Source organism: Strix aluco, chromosome 18 (genome assembly GCF_031877795.1).
Source record: "Strix aluco isolate bStrAlu1 chromosome 18, bStrAlu1.hap1, whole genome shotgun sequence".
In the NCBI taxonomy this organism is placed as follows: domain Eukaryota; kingdom Metazoa; phylum Chordata; class Aves; order Strigiformes; family Strigidae; genus Strix; species Strix aluco.
The window spans coordinates 1,791,374-1,817,112 of record NC_133948.1 but is presented as its reverse complement, the minus strand read 5'-3'; the positions used below and the strand labels follow the sequence as shown (position 1 = coordinate 1,817,112).

Here is a 25,739-nt window from a genome sequence, read left to right as displayed (position 1 = left end):
TTCCCTGCTAAATGATGAAGAAGGTATTGAGGCAAAAGAAATATCTGTCTCTAAACTTTGGCATTTTATTTATGAAATGTATGCTTGTGTTTGTTAGATAATATTAACCTCACAGCAAAGTGTGTGGAATAGATAAAGTGTTTTTTAGAGGAAAAAACCACCTATCTTTTGGTAATGAAAACCCTGCAGATTGCACTGCCAAATAATATTGAATACTACTTGGATGGGATAGACAGTTAACAAAAATGATTACTCTGGTAATTTGCACTATAGCTGCCCATTTGTCTCATTTGCCATACAGTGAAGTTGCAAGATTGCTAAAAACATTTGCAGAATAGATTTTTTTTTTTATTTGGATATTACCATGGCAACTATGCTCAATACAAAACCAGGTACGACTGAATGTTTTGTCATCTGTATTAGTCCAGAACAGAGAGACTGAAATGATTACTATTATCCCACTTAATACTGCACTCTGAAAAGCCATTCTGTCAAGTCTTCCAATGATTTTGCAAAGCTGTAATAATCTTTCTGAGAGATGTCACGACTACTGGGGTGACTAGTGGTGTGGGAACACCAGCACTAGCAAGTATTGAACAGGCCACTTGGTTTAGAGGCAAGTGTTCAGAAGGAAAGTTGTAATGACCGTGACTAGTAGTGTGAATATCTCTTAGATTCTTGAAGTTTGTAGAATCAAATTAAATGTTTAATAGGACAATGAATAGGAGATTATTTTTAAACTCTTTCCTCCCTCCCCCATGTTCTTCCCTGCATAAGTAGTGGGGGCTGCACAGGTATCAGTTTGAGAAGCTAAGTCATCCTTTATATTGTCTTCCAAACCAACAGAACCTGAGCTAAGGACAAGCATAACGAATGGACAAAATATGTCATGTGTGGAGGAGGGAAAAAAAAAAAAAAGGGCTATTAATGTTAAAAGGGAAAAATGCAGGAATCTTTCTGATACATCCTCAGAAGGAGGAAGTGATCACAGTCACGCCATGGCTGAGGGAGAATGAAGAATGCTGCCTCTTCAACCTGGAACTGGTAACACAGTCACCTGGAGGCAGTGGACGTAAAAGGCAAAAAAGTAATTACTCGTATGTGAAGTTAGTGCAGGTATGATTTATTTTTAAAGTATGATAGGATTTAAATAGTATGCTTTCAGAATATCTTCCTCTCTAGAGTATTGTGGTGATGTTACTGCTGGATATAAATCTCAAAGCTCAGATCTCTTTCAGTGCGATAAACAGATGAATGTAAAGAACAGGCTGTGCTAAAAGTGAGACTAACATTAAAATTCCTGTTTGAGCTGACTGTTCTGAGCTTCACTCAGTCATAAAGAATATTGTGATTTGCTCTTCATCGTAGTGAAACCCTGCTTCTAAATCCAGCAAGCCTTAGTGTCCAAAGTGCTTTCGTCTTCCACCAGTGCTGTGCAGGCTCATCCCAAAAGCCTAACCCCAGAGTCAGGGTTTGCCAAAGCTTAGCAGAAACACTTTACATTGTGCCCATTTACAATTTGTAAAGCTTCTGCTTTAAAAAAAAAAAAAAAGGGGGGGGGGAAGTGATGTGGCACTGCATAAACAGGCCATCACCCTCCTTTTAATGCTTGTTCACAATTTTACACACAATCACACAATCTTCTTGAGCAGTGGAGCAGCAAAACGTAAAAAGCCAATGTCGTGAAGGGCAGGATGAGAATAGCAAAGGTGCTGGGTTTGTGTGCACGTCCCTGAGCCCGAGGAGCTGCTCTGTGTGTTCAGCTGACGGCTGCTCAGCCAAATTTCTCTCCCTTAATTTGCAAAGCCTGGGAACCCTAAAAGGTAAGCTGCTCAAAATGTATTAACTTCATTTCAGTCATAAGGGAAGTATTTTATCCGTTAGGGTAGGAATTTTTCTCTGAACTGTGTAATCCTGGTGTCTTTAAAAAGCAAACAAAAAAAGAAACCCTGAAAACACCATGACGCACTTATTACTATAGAAAAAAGAATATCCTGTTTGTCTATTTGCTAGCTTGAAATTATCAGCTTGATTTAATTGAATAAAAAGCATACCATTTATTCTTACAGCCTGGGAAACAAGCACTTGATCCTCAGCAGTGACTATTTTCAGTATAAGGTCAACTTCCACCATAAAGAATGGACAGTGGAGTGTGCAAGAGTTACGTTTTGTCAGTGACAACCTTTTCGTATCTTTCAGCCTCTTAAGAAAGAGGAGGTGGGGTGTGTACTAGTAAAGGTTTACCGGTTCTCCAAATTGCTTTTTGATTAGTTTTATCAGCTGGGTGGCCTCGCCGCTCCCTGCCCAGGTCTCTCACTGGCGTGTGGAGACATCTGCTGCCCAACCCTGAAAGTTGACTTTGATCTGCTCGTGGAAGGCAACAGGAATAATGAAGCAGTGTTGTGCAGAGTAGTGCTCTAGGATTAATCTTTTTTTTTTTCCCTAAAGGTCAAGTCAAATGCAGCCTTTTCTGGAGATTCTCCATTTCCACAGCTTTATCTGTATAAAGTAGTTGCAGGTGGTGTTAAAAACTATTTGTCTGGCATCTTCCAGCGTTAACTTCCAACTTTGTGCTTGTAACTGCTTTGTCTAGATTGAGTGGAGTGTCCCAGATGGTAACGGCACATTCGGAGCTGGGTCTGTCTCAAACAACTGTCATCTTAGTGAGGGCTGCCTGGAAACCGTGGTCTTCCTCTCAGATCATGGGAATGAGTCTCAGACATCTTGACTGTAAAGAAGCTGGAAGGCAGACTCTCATGGTGTGAAATTGTCATCTTTGGGAAAAGTGTTAATAACAGCTTGGAGGATAATCTTTTAGCGTTATCACTGTGCAAGGTCGATTTGGCCCTGGGGTGTGGGGAAGGACTTAGCTGACCCTTAGGGTCCCGATCTGCTCTCTCCTAATTCTGTACCATACAACTTTTGTGTTGTAGAAAGAAGAAGTGGAAGATAACACTGATGAAAACATGGAAGGGGCTCTGATAGCCCGGGACAGAGTCGGGGTGCAGGACTTTGTGCTTCTGGACTCCCACACCAGTGAGACTGCTTTCCTGAACAACCTTCGTAAGCGATACCAGGAGAACCTCATCTATGTAAGTGCTGGTCATGTGCATTCTTGTAGCCTCTGGCAGGTGAAATGTCTCCAAGTGTGTGGGGGGTGTGTGTGTATATATATATATATATATATAAAGAAAGAAAATTGTTGTCCATCTAGATGGGATGCAAACTAGAACTGCAGGGCGGGAGGCACTATCAATACAGGGAATGCTTTCCCAGCTTTGGTTTTGTTGTGCTCTGAGACACATTGCTACATGTTAGTAGTACTCAGCGGAGTGATCACCCAGGAGTAGTCTGACTACTTTAGCTAATGAAAATACAGTCTCAGCCTGCTGAGTTGCCTTGCAAAGATCCAAACCATATTCAGTAAATAGCATTTCACTCTCCTGTTCCCTTACTACCTTTGAAGGCAAGGCAGCGCTGAGCGTGGTATCTGACTTGTATGAGAAGTGCTGGGTACTCCACGGTGCAAACGAAGATGACTTCACAGCCATGTCTGTGTTCTCAGAAGCCCCAGGGTTATACATGGGCTTACAGGAGTGGCAAGTAGTATCTAAACATGTCCTTTGTCAAATGAGGATTGATATTTGTATAACACTAATGGAAATAATTAAAAAGAAGGTAGAACCAGGGAATTTGGATGTGCTGAAAATGTATACAAATAAGGGAAAATGTAATGTGTCCTGAAACGTGTTATTTGATCACCTTTCACAGTCAAGAAGGAATTTTCTCTGTTGCACAGCTGTCTATGGAACAGACATCCTACTTGGCTTTCCTTCACAGCATTAGTTACTGGTCATTTGCAAAGACTTTTGTGAAGCAGCGTTGGGATAGTAAATGCATTATTATGTTAACTTTAAGTAGGAAAAAATAAATTCCATAAGCATCATGAGATATCAAAACCTTGTATATAGCATGTAAGGCTCTAAGCTTGATTTTTGTTGTTCAACTCCACTCTTAACTAGATTTGGCAAGAAGTTTGGTGTTGGCTTTGAAGTAGTAACACCTGTGGGGTGGTTTTGGTTTGCCTTTTTTTTTTCTTCCTTCTCTCAACAAGTTCTGTACCATCTTTTTCAGTTGTTCTTGCATAATGTCATGATGTAGCTGACTCCTCTCTCAGGAGCTGTTGTAGTGATGGAACAGGTTTCCCACCTGTATGCGTTCTTTCTCCCTGCAGACGTATATCGGTACTCTCCTCGTATCTGTCAACCCTTACAAAGAGCTGGATATCTACACAGTGACACAGATGCAGCTTTATCGAGGGGTAAACTTTTTTGAACTGCCACCACATCTGTAAGTAGAACCCTGAGGATTTCAGCTTATATCGATAAATTGGTTTTTTTTCTGTACTGCTGCTTACTAGCAACAAGGATGTGTACCCACAGTCACTAGGTCTGGTGAATGCTGATATTCTTATCTTCCTGTAGGTAAGGATGTGTTTGTCTCGGTCTTCTAGCTGACTGTGAGAATAAAAGGGAAACAAAAGGATTGCAGAAGTGATGTTGGGGAAAACGCAGGGGAAGAGTTATCTTGAGGATAACTGTTCAGACTAGTGCTCAGGGTGTCCTCCTTACTACACGTGGTCTAGTCTGACCACTGCCTGACTGTGTCCGTGTGCAAGTCAACACCTTTTCCTTCAGTTGTCCAAAACACCAACCACCTTGCCTCATCCTCTGAGGCCCCGTGTCGGTGCAGGCAACCACAGCACTAGCACAGTGCTCATGCACAGCCTCTGCTTGGACTTCCCAGGAGAGGAAGAAACCTGAATTTCTGAACTCTAAGCTGAAATGGTTTTGATGGTCGGAAGTTGTTGGGTGGTTTGCCAAGTAGGTTTTTCTTTCTTCTTTTTCCTTTTCCTTCCTTAAGTGGCGTATTGGTGAAGGCTCTGCTATTGGTTGTCTTTTTATCTGTCTCTTATCAGCAGAAGTTGAAGTCTTCCCTTTACTGGAATCAAAACTGGCTCCTCTGTTTGGAAGAGGGAGTCCCTGCTCTGTATAAACTGTATTCACCAGGAAAACACGCAGCCTATATAAATCCTCCCGTAACAGTGGGGGAAAAAGAACAAGCCCTGTCTGTCCCTCAAATACAGGCCAGGTTTTTACTATGAGACCTTGAGTAAGACCTGCGTTTTGAGCTCTGCTTTCCCATCATATCCAATACTTGTAATGTTAGATGAGGAGTAAGTACTTCTGATACCCTGCCTCCTGTTGCTGTTTCTAATGGATGCTTCTCCTCTGAATACTTCTTGTGATCCTTGTTCAGATATGCCATAGCTGACAATGCCTACCGGGTGATGTGCAGTGAGTACAACAATCATTTCATCCTCATCTCTGGGGAGAGCGGAGCTGGGAAGACAGAAGCATCCAAGAAGATCTTGCAGTATTACGCTGTAACCTGTCCAACCACAGAGCAGCTGCAGATCGTCCGTGACCGTCTGCTACTTTCCAATCCTGTTCTCGAGGTAAAAACTAAAGAAAGGTACAAACTGCAGGAGAGTTGGCATTGATGACCTCGCTGTGCAAGACTTTTCATGCAAGTCTGCACACCTGCACCCAGTAATGGCCTCCTGTTTTACATGGGTATGCACCTGCATGTATAACATAAATAATAACATAGATTTGGCCTCTTGACAGCACAACCTCTGAAGGAATGCTTGGGATTTAATAACACTATGTGTTTAGAAATTTAAGCTTGGGCTTTATAATGAAGGATAGCCGAAACCTGGGAGTATAAGAAAACTACAGCATACAACAGTTCCTCGTGGCTTCAGTTATAGGTCATACAAGAAAAAGCAATAATTTTAGCTGAATTCCACCTTTAAAGCTAGGGAAATACATTTTTAGAATCATAAAATCATTTAACTTGGAAAATACTGTAAGATCATTCGGTCCCACCATAAACCTGCCAAGTCTGTATTTCTTTAATCCCACTAAATTCAGTAGTAGGACTCAGCTGATGCAGCAAATCTTTATTTCTGGAGCTTTGTCCTACTGTGGGTGTCAGGTTCTCAGTAGGTGTGAAGCGCCTTAATCTATCTGTTTATCCTTAGGCTTTTGGAAATGCAAAAACTCTGCGTAATGACAACTCGAGTAGATTTGGGAAATACATGGATATCCAATTTGATTTTAAGGTGAGAACAAACTTAATGGACCGCTCTTAAAACAAGCTGTATCAGTGAATCTCTTGGACACTTACCAGGCAGCACAGGATTTATTAAGACTTACACTGCAGATTTCTGACCCTATTTTTACAGGCGTTGCATTTTGCGAGTAAAGTGACTCGTTATACATCCTGAAAGCTTCCTACATTACTGGCAGTGCTGCCAGCGCTCGGTAGAAAGCTAATATAAATTGTTGTAAAGCGCAAGTTACACTAGAAAGACAGCAAACACTTTAGATACAGCTTGTACTGTTGTTGGATACTAACTCTTAAACACAAGATGGCAGATGAGTAACAGCAGAAACATGCTTCTCCTGACACTGCTCCTTGTTCCTAGATGTGGAGGAATGGCCGTCACAGCGATGTTATTTTGTCTCTTGGTGCTGATCTGACTGCTTTGTTCTGCCAGGGAGCTCCAGTGGGAGGGCACATCCTCAGTTACCTAATTGAGAAATCCAGAGTTGTCCACCAGAACCACGGAGAAAGGAATTTCCATATTTTCTACCAGTTATTAGAGGGTGGAGACAAGGATCTTCTTTGCTGGCTTGGACTGGAGCGCAACCCCCAAAAGTACGCGTATCTTATCCAGGTCAGTGAGAGTGTGTCCCCCTCTCTGTGTCTTATATCTCGAACTGTAGGGATTGCAAATGCAGTTTTCCTCAAGTACTGAGCACACTGCTGAGCTGCTAAGAGAAGTCACGTTACAGCAAACCTGCCGGGCAGGTTGGTTGCAAACACATTTACGCTGAGGTTGTCAGACAGCGTTCTACCCTGGGTGCTTTTGTGGCAGGAACTGTTCCAGCTGTGATGGCCTAAGGATGCAAGCGATAAATGGCTTATAAGGGGTAATATCTCTTATTGGATCAGCTGATATAGTTGTGGGGGCAGAAGCAAGATTTTGGGCAACGTGACCCAGTGACAGCAAGTCCGTCAGAATTTTTAAAAAAAAGTCACTTTCACCAGGTCTTTTATTAATTGTGTATTCCCCATGTTCTGTGTGTGCGCAATGGCTCACTGCTGCCATCCGTGCTGCTGCTGCTGGGAGGATGGAAACTCTCTTAAGCAAATGTCACCAAACCATTTGATGACCCAGGTCCCTCTGCTATGGTCAAGACACCTCCTGATTGGTTGAGCGCTCTGAGCTACTAAACAGCAGAGCACTATCTCTCTGCAAGTTCTGCTTTGTATAAGGGCATCTTTTCTAAGTCTCCTCTGTCAGGACCTGGATTCTCAGGATTTATGGACCTCATATTATAGAGGTCTATAGGTATGGTTATGCAGTGTACAGCTCATTCCGTAGCAGTGCTCTCAGTTTCCTTTCTTCCTTGGTAATGAAGAAGACCTGGGCAGAAGATGATATTGCCATAAAAATGGAAGATGTCTGTAAGCTCAAGCTCTTCACAAGAGGCAGCCATTTTATGGTACTCACTATCCAAGCTCAATGCTTTAAATTATCTAAAGCTTTAAGTATCAATTGAAAGATCTGATCAAATGAGCCACTTTCAGGATCAGCAGGAGTGAGATAAACTTGCTAGCCAGTTGCAGACTGCATCTGTACAGACTGGAAATGTAAGTAGTATGCCCAGTAGCCTGCTATGTTTGTTGCTGACAATAAAATTGCCTTGCCAATTAATTGTACTAATTCATCTTTCTCTTATTGTATAGGGTCGATGTGCCAAAGTGTTTTCTATTAATGACAAGAATGACTGGAAAATAGTCCGCAAAGCTTTTTCTATCATTGACTTTACTGAAAAAGATATAGAGGTATGTGTGTTAAATGGGACTGAGCCTACCAAAGGGAATTTGAGGAAAGACAGCAGTGCACTCTTTACTTAAAAGTGATGGAAGCAGTCTTGCTTGGGAGAGGTGTTAAGGGTGGAATAGGATGTTATTTTGGGGGGATTGAGGGAGTGGGTGGGTGAAGAGCTCTGTCCCTTGGTACAGCCTGATGGCACCTATCTCTGAAGCTGGCTGGCTGGCTTGCCTCCTTCAACCTAGCCAATATTCTGTTTATTAATGTGCATAGCAAAGGTTAGCCCCGTCCCATGGAGCTGTGGGAACCTCTTTTCTAACGGTGTATCTCTCGTTATTAGCATCTCTTTGGAATTGTTGCTAGTGTGCTGCACCTCGGGAACATTCAGTTTGAAGAAGATAGCAATGGACATGCCATCATTCGCGATGGCACGCAGATCAAATGGATTTCAAAGGTAGCTCTTCTGAGATAGTGTCAATATTACAAGTGCTTTGAAGAGAGCCTTAACCTTGCTGTGTTTTCCTCTTAAGGACAAAAACATCTGTTCCCAAAAGCAGAGGGATTGCTCTATAAATACCCAGCTCTTGTTATAAGCTGTCTTGAATCGTTGGGCCCCTTTTCTCTGTAGCACATCTCTCTGAAACTTTCTTACTTATTGTTGCTCAAAGATGAGCATAACAGGGAATGAACTGGGGGGTTACACCCTACTGATCACACAATACTGCTTATTTAAACAGTCTCCTGCTGGCCGTACTCTGAGTGTAAGTATTTCTTTTTTTGCAGCTACTGGGTGTGCACTTGTCCATTCTGCAGGAATCTCTCACCAATCGGAAGATTGAAGCCAGATCTGAAGAGGTATCAAGTAGTTCTGTGTAACCCCAGGCACCTGGGAGCCACCCTGGCTAGTGGTGGTGACAGAGGAGGAGCCCTGTTCTTAGCAGTGTTACAGTCAAAACAGGTCACTCTGGCTGTCTCTCTCCTCTGTATCCCCTTCCTCTTCTAGCCTGAGACATGAAACTAAAACATATTTCCAGTATTAAAGTTTTACTGCTGAACAAGGTAGTAACTATGAAAAAGCTAGGAACAGAGACCTGCAGGCAGCCCTGTATTTAAGCCAATTTCCTTTTGTTCAGTCCCTAGAATGCTTCCTGGGAAACTGGGCTGCATAAACAGAGAAAAGCACTGGTAAAAACTGTTCTTTGAGTATTTTGTACCAACTTTAATAAAATAAAAGGAAGCCGGAATACTTTCCCCACTTATATTAATTGTACTCTCCAAAAGGTAGTACAGTGCTGCTGGCATGTGGCTGTACACCTGACTGAAGTAACACTGATGGTGAATAAAGCTGTAGGCAGCTGTGGTTCAGACAGGCTGAGCACTGTGCTGCGGTACACAACACTACAGCTGGTTCTCCAAGCCACGAGCGTGAACTGGCTTTGCAGAAGTTTGCTCTGATCAGCTGTGGTGTTTATCATCTCTGTCATATCTATTTTATTTTTAGGTCCTAAGCCCGCTGAACGTGGATCTGGCGTTCTATGCTCGGGATGCCGTAGCAAAGGCGATTTATGGACGAACTTTCACTTGGCTAGTCAACAAAATTAATGGCTCTCTAGCCAACAAGGTTGGTTTCTTGTCCCGTGTCCTCCTAACACACTGAGTACTTTCTCCAGTGAGGCCCTACAGCACCAAATATCTTGGATGCTTGATAATTGATGTAGGGACATCCACAGCACTGAGCTGGAAAACTAGTTAGGTGTGGAAGGTGGTATGGTAAAAAGTTCTAGCTGTTCATTACTTGCTTTAAAGTGACTGCTCCCTTGGCATGTGATACAAAGCTCTCAAAGAGAAAGCTTAAAATTTAGTTGAAGGAAACAACATGAAACACGCAGGGAAGAAGCATCAGCTGAAGCAGCAAATCCACAGCAATGGTGTCTTTAACAGGATTCAACTCGGAAAACAGTCATCGGCCTGCTGGATATCTATGGTTTTGAAGTGCTGGACACAAACAGGTAACAGCAGTTCCTGAGGCTTGGGGTAATCTGTCCTCATGCCGGTGGGGCTGTGTGCTGAAGTCCTACGTGGCTTCTGGAGTGTACTGTTCTCCCAGCAAGGCAAACTACTGGTGACTGCAAAATGGGAGTGCGCTGGGTTGGTGAACCCCCTGGTGAAAGCTTTAGCTTGGACATCTGGCCTAGATTTGAGCCACTGGTACAGTGGTGTGGGAGTGTACGGGTTTGATCTGTATAGAAGGGGGTTCTTTGGCTTGAAAGTGGTAGGTAGTGGTGGGAGGAGTAAAACTGTCCATGAAATCAATGAAAACTAATGCTCCTTTGACCACTCTGAAGCTTTGAACAGTTCTGCATTAATTACTGCAATGAGAAGCTCCAGCAGCTGTTGATTGAGATGACCTTGAAAGCAGAGCAGGAAGAATATGAACTGGAAGGAATAGAGGTAATTATTATTTTTCCCCTCCCCTTTTTTCTTTGAACTGCCGTTACAACTGAATGCTTTAGATCATCAATGAAGAAGGCATCCTGCTTTCTTCTTTTTTTTTTTTTTAGTTTGCATTATTCACATTGGAAGTATAAGATAGACATGGGTCTCATTGTGTACCCCTTTTTGAAGTGTAATTTGGCCTAGACTTAATTTACATCATCTAAGAAAGGAGTAGGACATTCCCCAAAACTCAAAGGGCCCAGCTGTGAGCATGTTCCTGTAGAAATGAGGAGCTCCAACAGCATAGACCTGGACAGTGGAGTGCGTTAACATGCAGAATAGGAGGATGGTCTGGGCTGCTGAGAGCAGGAAGACTATGGGGTGGGGTGGAAGATCACTGTGGTGTCCCTTTCCCCAGCAGCTTGGTCAGTCCTCATTCACAATACAGATCTTTACTGTGACTGGAATCTGGCTCCAAAGAACTTAGAAATGGCAAGGAAAAGATCTTCCTCTAAAACTTTTCTTTTTTTTTTTTTCTCTCTTCCTTCAAGTGGGAACCAATTCCATATTTTAACAACAAGATCATTTGTGACCTGGTTGAGCAGAAGCATAAAGGGATAATCTCCATTCTGGTAAGAACAGAGTTTGTGCTGCTTAAACTAAAATGCCTGCCTGTGCCCTGCTGTAATGGTCCATAAATGGTATTTTTCCTCTAATTATCTGATGATACTGCATTGTTCAGAATGTAAACAAACAGACCTTGTAACCAAAGACCCAGAAGGTTAAGGTAGAGGATCTGCTTGCTAGAGAGCTGTGGGTTTTAAAGGAGGTGTGCTGCTTCTACGGCAGCTCGGAGTGCTTGAGAAGGCAGACCTAGGCCATTCTCTCCACTCTTTGACTGGAGACACTGAGACATAGAAGGAAGGTACCTGCAGCAACCTGCCTGGCTCCATCAACAACAGGGATGGGACCCCGGCTTCTTCAAGGACTGTTGGGGAGACTGCAGAACATGAGAGTGCTTCTCCATAGCCACCTGAAGTCAGACATCCAGGCTCCTGTAAAGATGAAAGAGAATTCATCCCATCTGTCTGCTTCCATGACTTGCTGGCCTTGATGTCTGGTGCTTCAGAAGGGCTCAGCTAGGGGAGAAACCTGAGAGCTGCCTACCTCCTCCTGAGCTGTACATGCTCCTCTTGTCTCCTTGCCCTTTAGTTGTTATGGCTCCTAAAACACTGATCTGAAGAAAATCCTCTTTGTGCCTTCATAGGGATGGCAGGAGAAACGGGCGAGGCTGAAGGCATCTCTCTCCAGAGCCTTTAACAAGGAGCTTGTTCTGCAGTGCTGTCCAAGGCTTTTTGCTTTGATAAGTGTGCAGTTCCACGGAGAGGAGTCTGAGCACACAAGCTCAGATGATACCACGATGATACTTTCTTGAATGCAAACCCGAATTAGTAAGAAATGTAGTAATCTTCCAGTAGAGACTTGTAGCCAAACTTGAAGTTGAGTTGTCCCTTGCCACCACCTCTGACATGTCCACAAAGCTGAGAATTTTTATCACCTTGGTATGGGAGACAGAGGATTAGGACGCTGTAATCCAGAGAAGGTGCTGCTGAAGCTCAGCATTAGCTTCACATTGCAATGGATTGCCCTTTCCAGCAGGACTTTTCTACACATAGTACAACTGGAAGAGCAGAAGGAGTTGTAGGAGTTTCTTGGGTTAAAAAAGGATAAAAAAGGATAATCTATAAGCTTGTCTTTCCCCTCCAACTCTGTGATTCATCCAGACCAAGAGTTCTTCAGGCCCTTCTGAATTTTAGTGTCTAATGATGTAATCTTTCTCCCTGTTTTTGTTTAAATGAACTACAAATAATAAAGGATGAGGCAGTGCATTGCCAAATTTGGAAGAAAAAGGCAGATTTGGCTTAACTTGATTTACCTTGACAGTTCTACTGAAAACAGATAAATGAAAGCTTATTTAACTAGGAAATTGCTTGTATAAAACAGAACTAATCTCAAATTATAACCAAGCTCTTTGGTTTTGCATAACAAATTTACTAGATATTAGCAAGGAGGGAGTAGTCTGTTCAGAGCAGCATTTGATTCGGCGCCTGCTGTTTCAGGATGAAGAGTGCTTACGGCCTGGTGAAGCGACTGATTTGAGCTTCTTGGAAAAGCTGGAAGAGAAAGTAGGAGATCATGCCCACTTCGTGACGTATGCATTTACACTCTGTATCCTACCACAGAGGAAACTCTTCCCATCTCTTACCTGTGACAGATTACTGGGGAGGGAACAATTTTTGTTTTGTACCAAAGAAAATCAAGCAGCCCATCTGCTGTCTAATGTTGTGTGCTATGCTGGCAGAGTATGACCTGGGGTCTTAGGGAGGTGGGAGGGGGATTCCTGTCTCCTTTTCTTCTGTGTTTCACCCCACACTAATTTTAGGGACTAAAGATTAGATGGCTTTGGCCCGTGGTTTTAGCCCATGGAGGTTAGATGGCTTTGTCCCCCACTGACTCCAGGGAAGGCTGAAGATATTGTGAGGAGGAGCCTGATGCCCTAGGCTGTGAGGGGCACCTAAACATTTAAGTCCATCTTGATATGCGTGAGCTTTGGGTACAAAGAGGGAAGAAACATGCTCCTGCTGAGATCTCCCAGATGAGTGGCATTTTGGTTAATACTCAGTTTGTCATATTTTCGGATTCCGTTTTGGTGGCAGATGAACACGTTGGCGCTGGGCTGTTCTGGCAGTTCCCAGCAGAAGCCCACTGAAAGGCTTTGACAAGTCGTCAATTCAGAGTCACGCTGCTGAATTGTCACCTTCTACATCTCTGAAGTTCATCACAGCCAAGTGGAAAATTTATAGCCAACTTCCTTGTCACCACGATGTGCCTTAATACTGTTCTGCCTGATTAAAAGCTTTAAATAGAAGTGCTAGAGTTACTTAAATGGGATCTGTACTTGGTGATAATTTTGGAAGGAAACTTTGTAGTAATGTGCTGTTGTGACACACAACTCTGCTGTTAGTGACTGCTTATAAAGCTGAAACTTAAACTGTGAAGTTGCTCTTTTTTGTTTTCCTTTTCCCTTTTTTTTTTTTTTTTTCCCCCAGGAGTTCTTGCTTTCTAAAATGCTCCTGCTATTCTTGAATTCTTTTGATTCCACCTTTGTATTTGGGTTCTTGTTCTAGGGAAAAATATCTCAAACAATCCTTCCCCCTGCTTTCACTTTGAAATTGAGGAAGCTGGTGATCTTTCTGTCATATAGGTAATAAGAATGTATTTAAATGAATGTTATAGGAGGAAATATTAATACTTCTGGAAAGGGTGATCATTGCCAAATGGCAGTGGGTAGGTCACACATATTTTGAGGAGTTTATGGTAGCTGACTTCCATTCTCCAGCACTGAATTTTGCTGTTAACTGTTCAGAATGGGCAGATAGATGATAATTTGATTATTGCCCATAGCTGTGCAGTCAGAGCCATGTTGATAGAACAGACATTAGACAGACTCCCAGCTCTCCTACAGCTGCTTTTTGTGCAGGTGACTTTCTGCAAGCTGAGGAAGTCCATTTGCTGCTTTTTTTTCTCTTCGTGTTTTGTTTTTTTTTTCCCTTGCAGTCGCAAGCTTGCAGACCAGAAAACACGGAAATCGATTGACTGGGTGGATTTCCGCCTCCTTCACTATGCAGGAGAAGTCACTTACTGTGCTGTTGGTGAGTGTGAGCAAAGTGCTAGTCTAGGAGTTACCTGAGCTTTTAAGCCAGGGCAGTAGGTAATAACTTGATGTGAAGATGAATTACAAAATATCTGCCCTCTGAAGGTGCTACCTGAAAATCTCAAACTTGCATGCAATGTGAATTTTGAGGATGGAAATTTCCAGGCTTTGTGCTAAAGTGTGTAGCCTCCAAAAAGAATCACACTTTTTTTTTTTTTCAGGATTTCTGGAGAAGAATAATGATCTCCTGTACAGAAACCTGAAAGAGGTAAGAACAGAAACGGGAGGCTGTTCTCTTAAGTTACCTTGCTCGAAGCAGAGCTGTTTTGCAGAAGATGTATTTAATCTCCGTAGCAAACAAGAACATGGATTTCTCCGTAGCAGTGTTCTTTAGGCACCTGCATGTGTGTCCTCACAGCTGAGCTGCTCAAGCGTAGAAGCATCGCAGCAGGAGCAGCAGGCCTGCCAAATAAGGCGGCTTCTCACTTCCCCCGTTTCAGGTGCTGTGCAACTCTAAAAATGGCATCATTAGAGAATGCTTCTTACTGTCAGAACTGGACAACAGGAGGAGACCAGAGACTGTGAGTTTCATCTTTAGTCTTAACTTTGAACCATAAACTCAACTTCCCAAGTCTTGACTTAACCGCTGGTCCAGTCTTTAGTCCTGAATGCAGTGGATTATTTCTTTTGGCTGGTGTTACACCCCTGCTAGCTTCCTGGTAGTTGAACAGTGACGTTGCTGAGACAGCAGCTAGCAAAGTGACGTACCTTAATGTTGTTATTAATGAATCCTTCTAATATGAGCCCTGTGCCTAGCATCCAACAGTAGTTAGTTTCTGAAGGGCTACCTTGCGTGTCCGGCTGTACGGCAGGAGTTAAATCTTCCAGTGCAGCACTCTGTCCAGGTAAGTTATGGCTCACTGTGCTTCAAAAGCCTTGTGGTACTAATGCCTTTGTCAGCCTTTTACTTACAGTTTAAAGGTGGGTGCAGGGAATGAGTTGATTTCCATTGCTGCAGTGATGAGTTCCAAAGCTAAGAAAGTTCTTTCAATGTCATCTTAGGTTGCAACCCAGTTCAAAAACAGTCTGATGAGTCTTATAGAAATCCTGATGTCCAAGGAGCCTTCTTATGTCCGATGCATTAAACCGAATGAGAACAAGGAGCCTGGTAAGGCTTTGGGCTGAAGACACAGTTGAGATAAAGGAATGCAGTGAGGAAAACTTTAGCTTGTAGCTACGTACAGCACATATATATGTTGTATATATGCTTTGTGTGTGTATATATGTATGTAAAAATCTTCGTTAAGCTAGCAGCAAAGTCATCACCTTGGGTAACTGTGGATTTGATTCCTTCTTTATTCGTCCCAATATGTGGACAAGTGAGTGTGCTTCCACAGGCTGTTTACCAGTGAATGTGTGTTCTTACTACAGGGAAGTTTGATGATTATCTGATCCGACATCAGGTAAAATACCTGGGACTGATGGAGCACTTGCGGGTGAGACGAGCTGGCTTCGCGTATCGGCGGAAATATGAACTTTTCTTGCAAAGGTAAGTGGAACTGTTTTGCCCTCTAGCCAGGTAAACCTGCCCTCCCACGAGGGCTTCAGAGCAAGGTTTGTTTAAATGTCAAGTCCCAGTGACAGGAGATGTGGAGGTGTCAGCAGACACTTTTCTGCGTCAGAGATAACCTTTGTACATGTCTCTTGTCTCTATCCATTCTGATCTGCTTTGGCGTCTTCTGCCTTGAATAAAGCAGTAGGAATTGGCGGGGGGTAGGGAGAGTCTCAGGAAGGGGTTCCTCAAACATAAAGTTATTTGTGTTGATGTCTTGCTGATGTTTCAGGTATAAATCCCTCTGTCCAGCTACCTGGCCCCACTGGCATGGGCCAGCGGCTGAGGGTGTGGAGATGCTCATCAAGCATATTGGTTACAAGCCTGAGGAGTACAAATTAGGAAGGTAAATTTATTTTCTCTGTGATCTCTGCTGCTCAGGTACAGGGTGTTTTCCATATTCAATCCTCTGTCCTGTCTGTGACCGCAAACCACCCTGTGGCCCTTCCCGGAGAGCTGCAAGATGTAGTGGGGTGAACAGATCCTTCTTCCTTGACCACGTGAACTGGGCAGACCCGCCTGGGTCTGCAAACCTGGTGGGTTCTGGTTAGTGGCTTCTTTAAAACAGCCCAAAGGTATACAGTGCACAGGAGCAAGGAGACAGATAAAAAAAGCCCAGATGCATAAATTTTCTCTTTATTTTTCCTTTCCTGTTTCTGTGGAAGCTCGATCCAGCTGAGTTTCTTCCATCTCTGGGTTAGGGTAGACGGGCTGCCTCGCTTCAGCTCCAGGTCTCCCCGCTTGCTTGGGCAGCCAGAGGCAACTTGCCTGGCTTAGGCCTGGGTTCTTTTCTTAACTGCCTTTTGCAACCACTCCTGAACCACAACCTTGTCCTCCCTGCTAAGGCACAGGGCAAGGCAGGGCTCTCTACTGTCACCTTCAACCTGTGGCTGTCAGAATCCATGAATTATTGTCTAGGATAGTAGCTAAGACAAGGAAACCTGTTTTCCCTGGGTTTCAGCTGCTTATCCTGAGCTCCACAGCTGCTGGGAAACAAATGAAGAGTGGTTACAGAAGATGTGGCTCGTTAGCAGTACAGCTAGTTGGAGGACTCTGAGCCTGGTTAGGGCAGCTGAAACGATGGCTCACTAGGAATAAGCTGTTCATGGTCTCTTTTTCAGAACCAAAATATTCATTCGGTTCCCAAAGACTCTGTTTGCTACTGAAGATGCATTTGAATTCAGAAAGCATCGGTTAGGTATGGTTCCAGTTCCCTTTATCTGTGTATAGACTAAGAAGCAGAGCCTGGGTAAACTGTGTTTCTGGGCTCCAGGTTCATGCAGCCGATGCACCATGGTGCGAGCAGAGACCCCTGGTCTGCAAAGCTCCAGAGAGTCCAAAGAAAAACTCAGTAATCTTTTTCCAGGGTGGGGAGAAATCACCAGCTCTATTGCTTGAGTTCTAGATATATTATCTCCTTTAGAGCTCCAGCAACTGGTGGTCCATGTCTAGATGCACTAAGTACCTTTCCCCTGGGATTGGGATCCCATCTGTCTCCTCCTGGTGTTACCTGTTTGTACCCGCTTGAAATGCGTGGAGCTACGTTTACCTATGGGCTGCTTCTGGTCCTGGCAGTGTTTTGGCACCTTTGTACCTCAAAACCCTCCTTGATCTTGGCAGGTGGTGTGAGTGCTGGGAGCACAGCTCCTGAATGCTGGGATCCCCTGGATACAAGCAATGTCTCTGCTTTTTTTTTTGCCAGTTTCAAGACTACAGGCCAAATATAAAGGATGCCTTGGAAAGAGAGAGTACCAGAAGAAGAGAGAAGCAGGTAGGAGCTCTGGAACTGAGGACTCTCTCCTTAGGGCTGTGCTTTCCAGTAGGAGTTGTCGCTTTGGGAGGTCCCTTTGGCTTGTATCAGCAATAACGTGGCCAGCAGGGATGTGGAAGGGATCTTACCCCTGTACCCGGCACCGGTGAGGCCACACCTTGATGACTGGGTTCAGTTTTGGGCCCCTCATTCCAAAAAGGCCATTGAATGACTCAAGCGAGTCCAGAGAAGGGCAACGGAGCTGGTGCAGGGTCTGGAGCACAGGTCTGATGGGGAGCGGCTGAGGGACCTGGGGGGGTTTAGTCTGGAGAAGAGGAGGCTGAGGGGAGACCTCATGGCCCTCTCCAACTCCCTGAAAGGAGGGTGCAGAGAGGGGGGATGAGTCTCTTGAGCCAAGGAACCAGCGCCAGGACAAGAAGGAATGGCCTCAAGCTGCGCCAGGGCAGGGTCAGACTGGCTCTTAGGAAGGATTTCTGTCCAGAAGGGGCTGTTGGGCGTTGGAATGGGCTGCCCAGGGCAGGGGGGGAGTCCCCATCCCTGGAGGGGTTGAAGAGTCGGGTTGACCCAGCGCTGAGGGATCTGGTGGAGTTGGGAACGGTCAGGGTGAGGTTCATGGTTGGGCTGGAGGAGCTTCAAGGGCTTTTCCAGCTGAGATGATTCTGGGATTCTGTCCTGAATCCGTGTTGCTGCAGATAGCAGCTTCCCTGCAGGGCTGTGGGTGTCAGTGTCAGATGTGGGTGATGCTGTGTGAAAAGCATTCCCAGGGGGCTGTTTAGCACCTCACCCCACTGCTGCCACCCAAACATCAGCTGTGGGAGCTGCTCTGTGCAGCGGCAGCACCCTCTGCTGCGCACGTGGGGATGTTCTGGGGTACTGAGGAGTTGCTTGTTAACTGTGAGGGAGCAAACCCTCTCATCATGGTGGACAGGCTGATGAATAATGCTGCAGGCTCAGAGGCCAGCTTTCTGAGATGAGCTGTTTGCTGTGTACACTACATTGTTGATGAGTTGATGTTGAGCTCTACAGTGCAGGTAGGGCTGGATCAGCCGGTCACTACAGAGAAGAAGAATGTTCTCAGCTTCTTCCTGTACAGATCAGCTGATGGAAGAGCTGCAAAAGAGCCGGTTATAACTTCTGCTGTGTGGCTGTAAAGGATAGTATGGCACAGGACCTCTGACACTAATGCAAGGACCTGATTAATTCTTGCAGCTATCAAGCTGGAGGCTTGTTGGCGAGGAGCGCTGGCACGGAAGGCGGCCAAGAAGAGGACGTGGGCAGTTCAGATAATCAGGAAGTAATTAACACTGCATGGTTGTCGTGGGGAGGGTTGTGAGTCACAGCCTGGTGATGGTCTCTGCACAATGAGTCCAGAGTACTGACAGTACAGCGAGTCAAAACCATCTCCTTCACACCTGTTTTTAAGCCGTCATGGTAGTTAGGAGGACAGTTGCCAGATGGGGTTGATCAGAAACGCCTATCACCTCTTCAGGAATTCTCTGACTTGCACCAATTCCTGTTGCTTTGCTGGTTTATACTGGTAGAAGGAATCTCCAAACCAATCTTTCGCGTGCCTGCCTGTTCTCTTCACATACGCTCCTCCATCTCCACTCCCTTAAACCTAGCTCCTGAATACTGTGTCAGAAGTAGTGCTGATCCTCCTTCCAAAGCACTGTATTTTGGTCAATAAAACCTGGGGAAAAAAAAGTTTGGAATATTATAAAGCTTAAGACTTCCATGGCTGTAACACAGGTGACAGTGCACCTGAGTTAATGTCAGTGAGCCTGCTGTGTGCCTTCTGTGACTTGCCTTTGCATTTCCATTGGTTTCTGGAGGTAACGTGTAAGTTCTGGTTTGGATGTGTTCTGTAGATTCATAAATGGCTTCATCAATCGGAAGAAACCCCTTTGCCCAGAGAACATTGAATTTGTGAAGCTTGTGCAATACAAATACTTCATGAAGCTCAGAGACCACGTTCCAAAAAACGTCTTGGATAAGAGCTGGCTCCAACCTCCGTCCATCCTGGAAGAGGTGAGGGTGGCTGCAGGCTTCTGTTCCGTGGTCACCTGTGTGCACACCTCACGTAGGAAAGAGCAGTGATCTCTGGCTGGTTTGTCCTCTGTTTGGGCACGATGGCAGAGCCTCTGGAAAAACTTGAGATCCTCTGTGTGCATAGGAGGGTGGGAGTGGGAGGAATGGTGCTGTTGCTGAAGTTTCCAAGGGAAAGGAGGGAGCTTGGTGCTTTTGTTTTAAATAATAGAAAGGAAGATGCAGAAAGGATAATAGAAAGGAACACTGACAGAAAAGTGAGCCCTGTTAAAAACAAAATGAATCCCACCATATTTTAAGCTCGTGGCACAGACAGACCTGTAGCCTTTCACCTTGTCTGGGCTTTGGCAGGACAGGTAGCCTCAGTGCATGAACGGGACAACTCTAATTGCTTCCAGCAGCGCACTCGTTCAGAAACGGCTGCTGGCATTTGTTATGGCCCTTCTGATCCTGCCCGTAGCCATCTCACTCCCGTGCTGGCTGTGCCCAGTGCTCGGTGGGCCTGGGAAGTTAGAGAGCTCAGACAGAAGGCGAGGGAAGGAGCAGCGCCGCAGTCTCCTCCGGGGGTGGCACGTGGGGGTTTGCTGCTTGTGGTGACTCTAGTAAGGACTCAGCCTTGGTGTTGTGCGTCCTCCAGCTGCTGCTGGGCATTAACCCTCTGGTAGCAAAGCTCTTTGGTAGGTGGTCTGTGGGCTGGGGGAGCTCAAATGGAGTTGTGACTAGATGTTAAAAACAGCTTGCACCAGGCAGGTGTTTGGTAGGGCTGCAGCAGGAGCTGTTTGCACAACTTCACTACCTTTTTTTTCTTTTAATGTAGACATCTGAGATGCTACAGAAAATCTGCATTAGGAACCTAGTAAGGAAATACTGCCGAGGTGTTACTGCTGAGAGGAAAGTGCAGGTAACTAATAGGTGGAATACGTGTGAATTAAAACATGTGGTGATATCTGCTCTCTGAACTGTCTGAAATGCAGCTCCACCTCCTGACAGACCACTGCTCCTCTGGCTGAGCAGATTCCTGAGCCTGGAGTCAGGTGTTTGTTTCAGTGGCCCTTGCAACGGACAGTGCAATTCTACAGACACATGGGTCTTAATCTTATGGCATTAAAACTGCACTTTGTATAATTAGAAAAGATCCATAAATAAGAAAAATCTGTAGGACTGTTTAGTCCCCACTACCCCTTTATTTGGTGTAATACAAGAATAACCTAAAGATGCTGCAAGAAATGCAGCATGAGTCGGGTAGATCCCGCATGAGTGAAAGGATGATGCTGTGCAGTAACGGTACCTATGTTGTACCTGCTGATGTAACTGACGGAGAAACTCCAAGAGGGTGAAAGCTGCTCCTTCTTGAAACAGTTACAGCAAAAAGTGGTAGCAAGTGCCGTTTTCAGAGGGAAGAAGGAGGGCTACCTGCAGAGCATAAACCAGCCTTTCATGGACACCCGACTAAGTGAGTACACAACAAACCCCTGAACTGAAGGACCCGGCCACGTGCTCCTTGCTCAGGAAAATTCTGTTTGACGAAACAGATTGTTTCTAAGAGAAATTCCCATCTGACACAGGCAGCATCACCTGCTGCGTTTGGGCCCTACCACTTGAATTCCCTCACCTCGTCATGTCTAGTGGCACTAAACGTGGTGATCCATCTGCCAGACTCAGTTCTCAAACTCTGGGGGGTACCTGGAGCCCCTCCTGGGACAGAGCAAAAAACCCAAACAAAATCCCCTGTGGGCTGGGGCAGGACCTGCCCTTGCTGTGCTGGATGGAGTGGGGAGGCTGGGTGGGGATCAGCTGTGGGGATCCCATCCAAAGGCCTGGAGCTGCTGGGAAGGAGAGGTGTGAATTTGGGGAATCTGTGAATTTGGGGAATCCGTGTAGCCGGTGTTAAGCACGTAAAGGCGTGAGAAGAAAGGCCTAGCAGTGCCCTGGCAGGGCAAGAATCACTGGAGTGGGTTTAGGAGTAGCTGGAAGCAAACATGCTCAGTCTCGAAGGGAGAGTGCCAAGGGGACAAGGACGAGACAGTTAATGCAGGGGACGAGGACAAGACAGTTAATGCAGCTCTCTGGTGTTTTGCTGGTGGGAGTTGTGGCCGCCTGTCGCCTACACTCAGTTTATTTTTCTGCTTTGCTCCTCAGAAGAGAACGATATAAACCCCAAAGTACTGCAGCTCATCCAAGGTGAGACGATCAAGGTAAGGGAAGCACAGAGGCAGCTCAGCAGCCCTGGAACCAGCTGAGCCTGGCGCTGGGCACTCACGCGGGCTGGGCGATCTGTGACGCCCCGAGGCTGCCTTGCAGCCGTGCCTCTGTGGCTGGGCAGACTGAGGAATGGCAGCATAGCAAGTATTGCCTCGCTTTTAAATTGGAGACAGGTCTCAAAATGCACCTGGGCAAAAATTCCTTTTAATAATTGCTTAAAAAGCATCACTAACCCTGTTTTGGGCTGTAAGGGGCCGGAGAAGCGCAGGGGTGTGCACTGCACTTCCCCTGCTTACGGCATAGAGGGCACAGGTAAACCATCTTTCTCAAAGCATGATTCTGCCATCTCTGAATTTCCCTGTACAAAGAAACTGGACGGTTACAAGCAGAGGTGGGCAGCAGCTGCTGGAGCTGGGATCTGCAGGGTGCTGCTCCCTGCTGAACCGCTTCCAGCACAGGGCCCTGCGGTAGGGAGAGACGCTGATACCACCTTGTTGTTTTCAGTATGTGACCCCCGTGATAAAATATGACAGGAACGGGTTCAAAGCGCGAGACCGGCTACTTGTCCTGACCCAGTCCTCGGCCTATGTGGTGGAAATGGCCAAGATCAAGCAGAAAATAGACTACGCCACTCTGAAAGGTAATGGTGGAAGTCAGTGTGGGACTCCCCTTTCTGCCAGAGACCCTGGGGGTGGAAAGATGAACTTCTGAAACTTGGTCTTTCAAAGATATTTGAAGCAATGATCTACCTGAGAACGCTTTTTCCTGGGGGATGGATAAAGGGTGTTGTGTGTCAGCGTGCAGTTCCCTGAAGTATAAATTCCAAGTAAGAGGATGCAGTTCTTTGAAATGCTTAAATGCAGGAGAACATTGCTTTCTGCTGAAATAGGGGGGAGAGAGGAAAAAAAAACACCCAAACAAAACTTTCCTACCATTTTGTAGGTATCTTTTAATCCTGCCATGGTCTGAACTACACTCCAGGGGTAGAATATATACTTTCTCCCTCCCTCCCTTACTAAAAGAAAGGTAGCATGGAAAGGTAGGGAGCAAACAGCGCACTGTGTTTAAATAACCCCTGTTGGGAATGTGTTATGGACACGTGGATGACAGATACGGTGATCTTCAGCAGGATTAATGCTTCAAAGTAGTCGCTTTGTTGCATTTTGCCCTAAGTGGGGGGCTGTGCTTTCTCACACTGGGTACGGTCCAGAGCCCCCCTTCTTGTACAAGACTTCCTCCTGTAACCTGGGCTGGAGTCGCTGCCCCCGCGGGAACAGCACCCTCGTGCTGGGAGGGTGAGGGTGGTGCTGTGGGACTGTCTCTGGTAGTTTTTCCTCTAATTCTTGGATTTCTTTTGAAGGTATTTCCACCAGTAACCTGAGCGATGGGATTGTAGTCATTCATGTTCCCGAGGACAACAAACAGAAGGTAGAAAATTGTAATGTAGCTACTGGGAGCTTGTGGTTAGAAGCAAGGTCTTGTGGGTGACACTTCTAGTATCTTCCTATGAAATACTGGGATTACACAATTACTGATGGTTAATAACTCTGTCATCACCTAGACCTTTACATTCTTGCTTTCACTTTCCTTTTTTTTTTTAGAGCCACAGTTGCTATAAATCATAAATAGTCCCTGGAAGGGGACCAGACCTGTACATGACTGTAGTAATTGCTGTGTTGCTTCTACACAGCCGTCACTACTCGGGCATTAGAAAGGAGTTTCTCTGAATGCACGACTGCTTACGTGCTGGGGCGGTGCCAGATTTTATGCCCTTTTTTTGTTTGTTTGTTTCTTTCAGGGAGATGCGATCCTTCAGTGTGAGCATATCTTTGAGACGGTCACTAAACTCTGCATGCTGGCCAATAAGCAAAACCTTGTTAAAGTTGTGCAGGGAAGGTAAGGCAGGAAGTTGGATGGGTACTATTGTGCAGGCTGTATTTTATGGAAGAACCTGCTGCAAAAACTTCTAGGCTTGGACAACTTAGGTCCAAACTATTAACATCAGCCCAGCAGACAGTGCCCTGAGCTGATTAGGTCTGCTGCAGTAGCACGGTTGTTTTCATGGCTTCCTTCTGTAGGCACAGGGAAACAAGATGGGGCTGCGCTGGAACAAGAAAATACATTAAAAATCATGACACCCTCTTCCCCGGGTAACGAAGCTTGCTTCCACAGTGGTTGGGCTTGTGCCTTGCAAACGTGCTGCTCTGCTCCAAGAGCTGCCCATGACCCATCTGCTTAAAAACTTGTTTATAGAGGACTTGTGCTGTAAAACCACTTTTTTTCAGGCTTCTGCTGATGTGACCTGGGTGTGAGGTGGTGGGTTTAGCGGTTTCACAACAGATCTCGTTAGTGCCAGCTCTGAGGAAACCTGCTGGGCCAAGCCTGAGGGTCACTTTGGGATAAAGGCTCCTCTCCCTAAAAGCCTGAGAGGCCCTGAAATGTGGTTGCTGAGCGCAAGAACCGCCTCAGTCACGCCACCAAGCTAATGGCAGGTGGATGCAGTCTGTCTCTCAAATCTCTATGTGAATTGAAAGTGGCATATGAAACCCGTACTTCTGCCCCAGCTTTTCTCTCTGGCCTTTGCATTTCAATTGTAATTAGATTCTGTGTGTTCAGTGGTTTTCTCCAGGTCAGATCTGCTTATCTTCTAGTGCTTAATTGCACCAGGAAAATTCAGATGCCCGGACCAGGCAGGCATGCTCTATTCATCAAACCCTTCTGGGTTGTGTGGTATAATGCAATTGTGGAGGAAATTTACCTAAGCTGGAGGGCTCTGATCTTCTAAACTAACGAGATTTGCCGAGGGAACAGAAATAAAGGGGGCTCAGAGCAAAGCCTCTTGTGAGGAGAGCACCTAATGAGTAATTCTGTGTTTGCAGCCTTCAGTTTCGCATTGGCTCTGGGAAGGAAGGGACGATGGTGTTCACCGTCGGGCAGGAGCCTCAGGTCTTCAAAGCCAAAAATGGACAATTAACAGTGGTAAGGCCTCTAAATGCTGGGGATATGACTTGTGCTTTCTCCTTTTGCTCAACCCCTGCAGAGAGCAACAGCCGTTGCAAGGGCCCTTTGTGTGAGTTCAGGACTCGATTCCTCTTATGGAGCAGAAGGTGTCCATGATGTAACTACCCCATCAGTACCCACCTACATGAGATAACACCCAGTAGATGATCATCGCTGTGTTGGGAGCTGCAGCTACGTGCCCTGCGTGTGGATTGTTGCTGCTACATGCTCTCAAGCTCACAGGGGGAGAGGGAGCAAGGCCCTCTCCTGGCAGAGTCACTCAGCCTGAGCCCAAATCCAACCTGCAGCTGCAAAATGAGGGCTGGGGTGAAGTTTGCCACCTCCTGTTGCCTCCCTCAACCAAGTTATTTCTGAAATTGGTTGGGGAGTGGAGGGAGAGCAGTTCTGTCAGTCCAGCAAAAGGAGGGAGGAATGAGGGGAGATGATGGGGGGCTTTGCTGCTTCCAACCAACTGTTCGACAGAAACAACCCAACCTCTTCCCACAGACAGGACACCTCAAGGACTATCAGTTGTACTTGATTTAACAATTCCTTCCTTTTCTCTTCCCAGGTGTCAACCTAGGCAAAGTCTTGATGAGAAACAGTTCCTGTTCCTGGTCCCTGTCTGGGCCTGGAACAGAAAGGAGCCTGCAGGATGAGACCAGCACTCACATCTCCCCTGGAATCTTTGATGCCATAGGGCTGTTGTGATTTGAGTTTGCTTGCATCTTTTAGGCTCTTTTTTTATAGTTTAAAACTATTCAACTATAGCTAAATAAATTCCATTATGTTGCTGTAACATTCCAGTGAGCACACATGCTCATTACACTGTCACAGGGAAATGTTTAAACCAAAAGTTGCAGTTCCACACCTAAAATGTCTGTCTCTGTGTGCTCAGTAAAGCCAGGAGCTCTGACCAGTCAGGAAGGATTAAGATAGAGCAGTTCTCTCCCCGGGAGAACTGTGTCAAGCACAGATCAGGTCTAAA

The 25,739-nt window shown here is 45.5% G+C and overlaps 1 protein-coding gene across 11 annotated transcripts in view; it reads left to right on the top strand.

Moving 5' to 3' along the window:
* MYO1H (myosin IH) overlaps positions 1 to 25,557 on the top strand; it is a 57,526-nt gene extending 31,969 nt beyond the window's left edge. For 6 of the 11 annotated variants that reach the window (XM_074843719.1, XM_074843717.1, XM_074843718.1 and 3 more), the window contains 31 exons: positions 2,934 to 3,092; positions 4,235 to 4,350; positions 5,320 to 5,518; positions 6,107 to 6,187; positions 6,626 to 6,805; positions 7,882 to 7,980; positions 8,310 to 8,423; positions 8,753 to 8,824; positions 9,471 to 9,590; positions 9,911 to 9,978; positions 10,315 to 10,420; positions 10,957 to 11,037; positions 12,526 to 12,617; positions 14,024 to 14,118; positions 14,342 to 14,388; positions 14,621 to 14,701; positions 15,183 to 15,288; positions 15,552 to 15,669; positions 15,965 to 16,078; positions 16,854 to 16,930; positions 17,435 to 17,503; positions 18,713 to 18,797; positions 19,372 to 19,531; positions 20,367 to 20,450; positions 20,909 to 21,002; positions 21,689 to 21,744; positions 22,256 to 22,391; positions 23,112 to 23,179; positions 23,550 to 23,647; positions 24,631 to 24,730; positions 25,323 to 25,557. In XM_074843719.1, coding sequence (XP_074699820.1) covers positions 2,934 to 3,092; positions 4,235 to 4,350; positions 5,320 to 5,518; positions 6,107 to 6,187; positions 6,626 to 6,805; positions 7,882 to 7,980; positions 8,310 to 8,423; positions 8,753 to 8,824; positions 9,471 to 9,590; positions 9,911 to 9,978; positions 10,315 to 10,420; positions 10,957 to 11,037; positions 12,526 to 12,617; positions 14,024 to 14,118; positions 14,342 to 14,388; positions 14,621 to 14,701; positions 15,183 to 15,288; positions 15,552 to 15,669; positions 15,965 to 16,078; positions 16,854 to 16,930; positions 17,435 to 17,503; positions 18,713 to 18,797; positions 19,372 to 19,531; positions 20,367 to 20,450; positions 20,909 to 21,002; positions 21,689 to 21,744; positions 22,256 to 22,391; positions 23,112 to 23,179; positions 23,550 to 23,647; positions 24,631 to 24,730; positions 25,323 to 25,334 — 3,087 coding nt within the window. In that variant the 3' untranslated portion in view covers positions 25,335 to 25,557. Of the gene's footprint in view, positions 1 to 1,622; positions 1,824 to 2,933; positions 3,093 to 4,234; positions 4,884 to 4,978; positions 5,237 to 5,319; positions 5,519 to 6,106; positions 6,188 to 6,625; positions 6,806 to 7,881; positions 7,981 to 8,309; positions 8,424 to 8,752; positions 8,825 to 9,470; positions 9,591 to 9,910; positions 9,979 to 10,314; positions 10,421 to 10,956; positions 11,038 to 12,525; positions 12,618 to 14,023; positions 14,119 to 14,341; positions 14,389 to 14,620; positions 14,702 to 15,182; positions 15,289 to 15,551; positions 15,670 to 15,964; positions 16,079 to 16,853; positions 16,931 to 17,434; positions 17,504 to 18,712; positions 18,798 to 19,371; positions 19,532 to 20,366; positions 20,451 to 20,908; positions 21,003 to 21,688; positions 21,745 to 22,255; positions 22,392 to 23,111; positions 23,180 to 23,549; positions 23,648 to 24,630; positions 24,731 to 25,322 lie in introns of those variants that run through there. The other 5 variants (XM_074843722.1, XM_074843725.1, XM_074843726.1 and 2 more) reach the window with 5 other exon arrangements.
* The last annotated feature ends 182 nt before the right edge of the window (positions 25,558 to 25,739 follow it).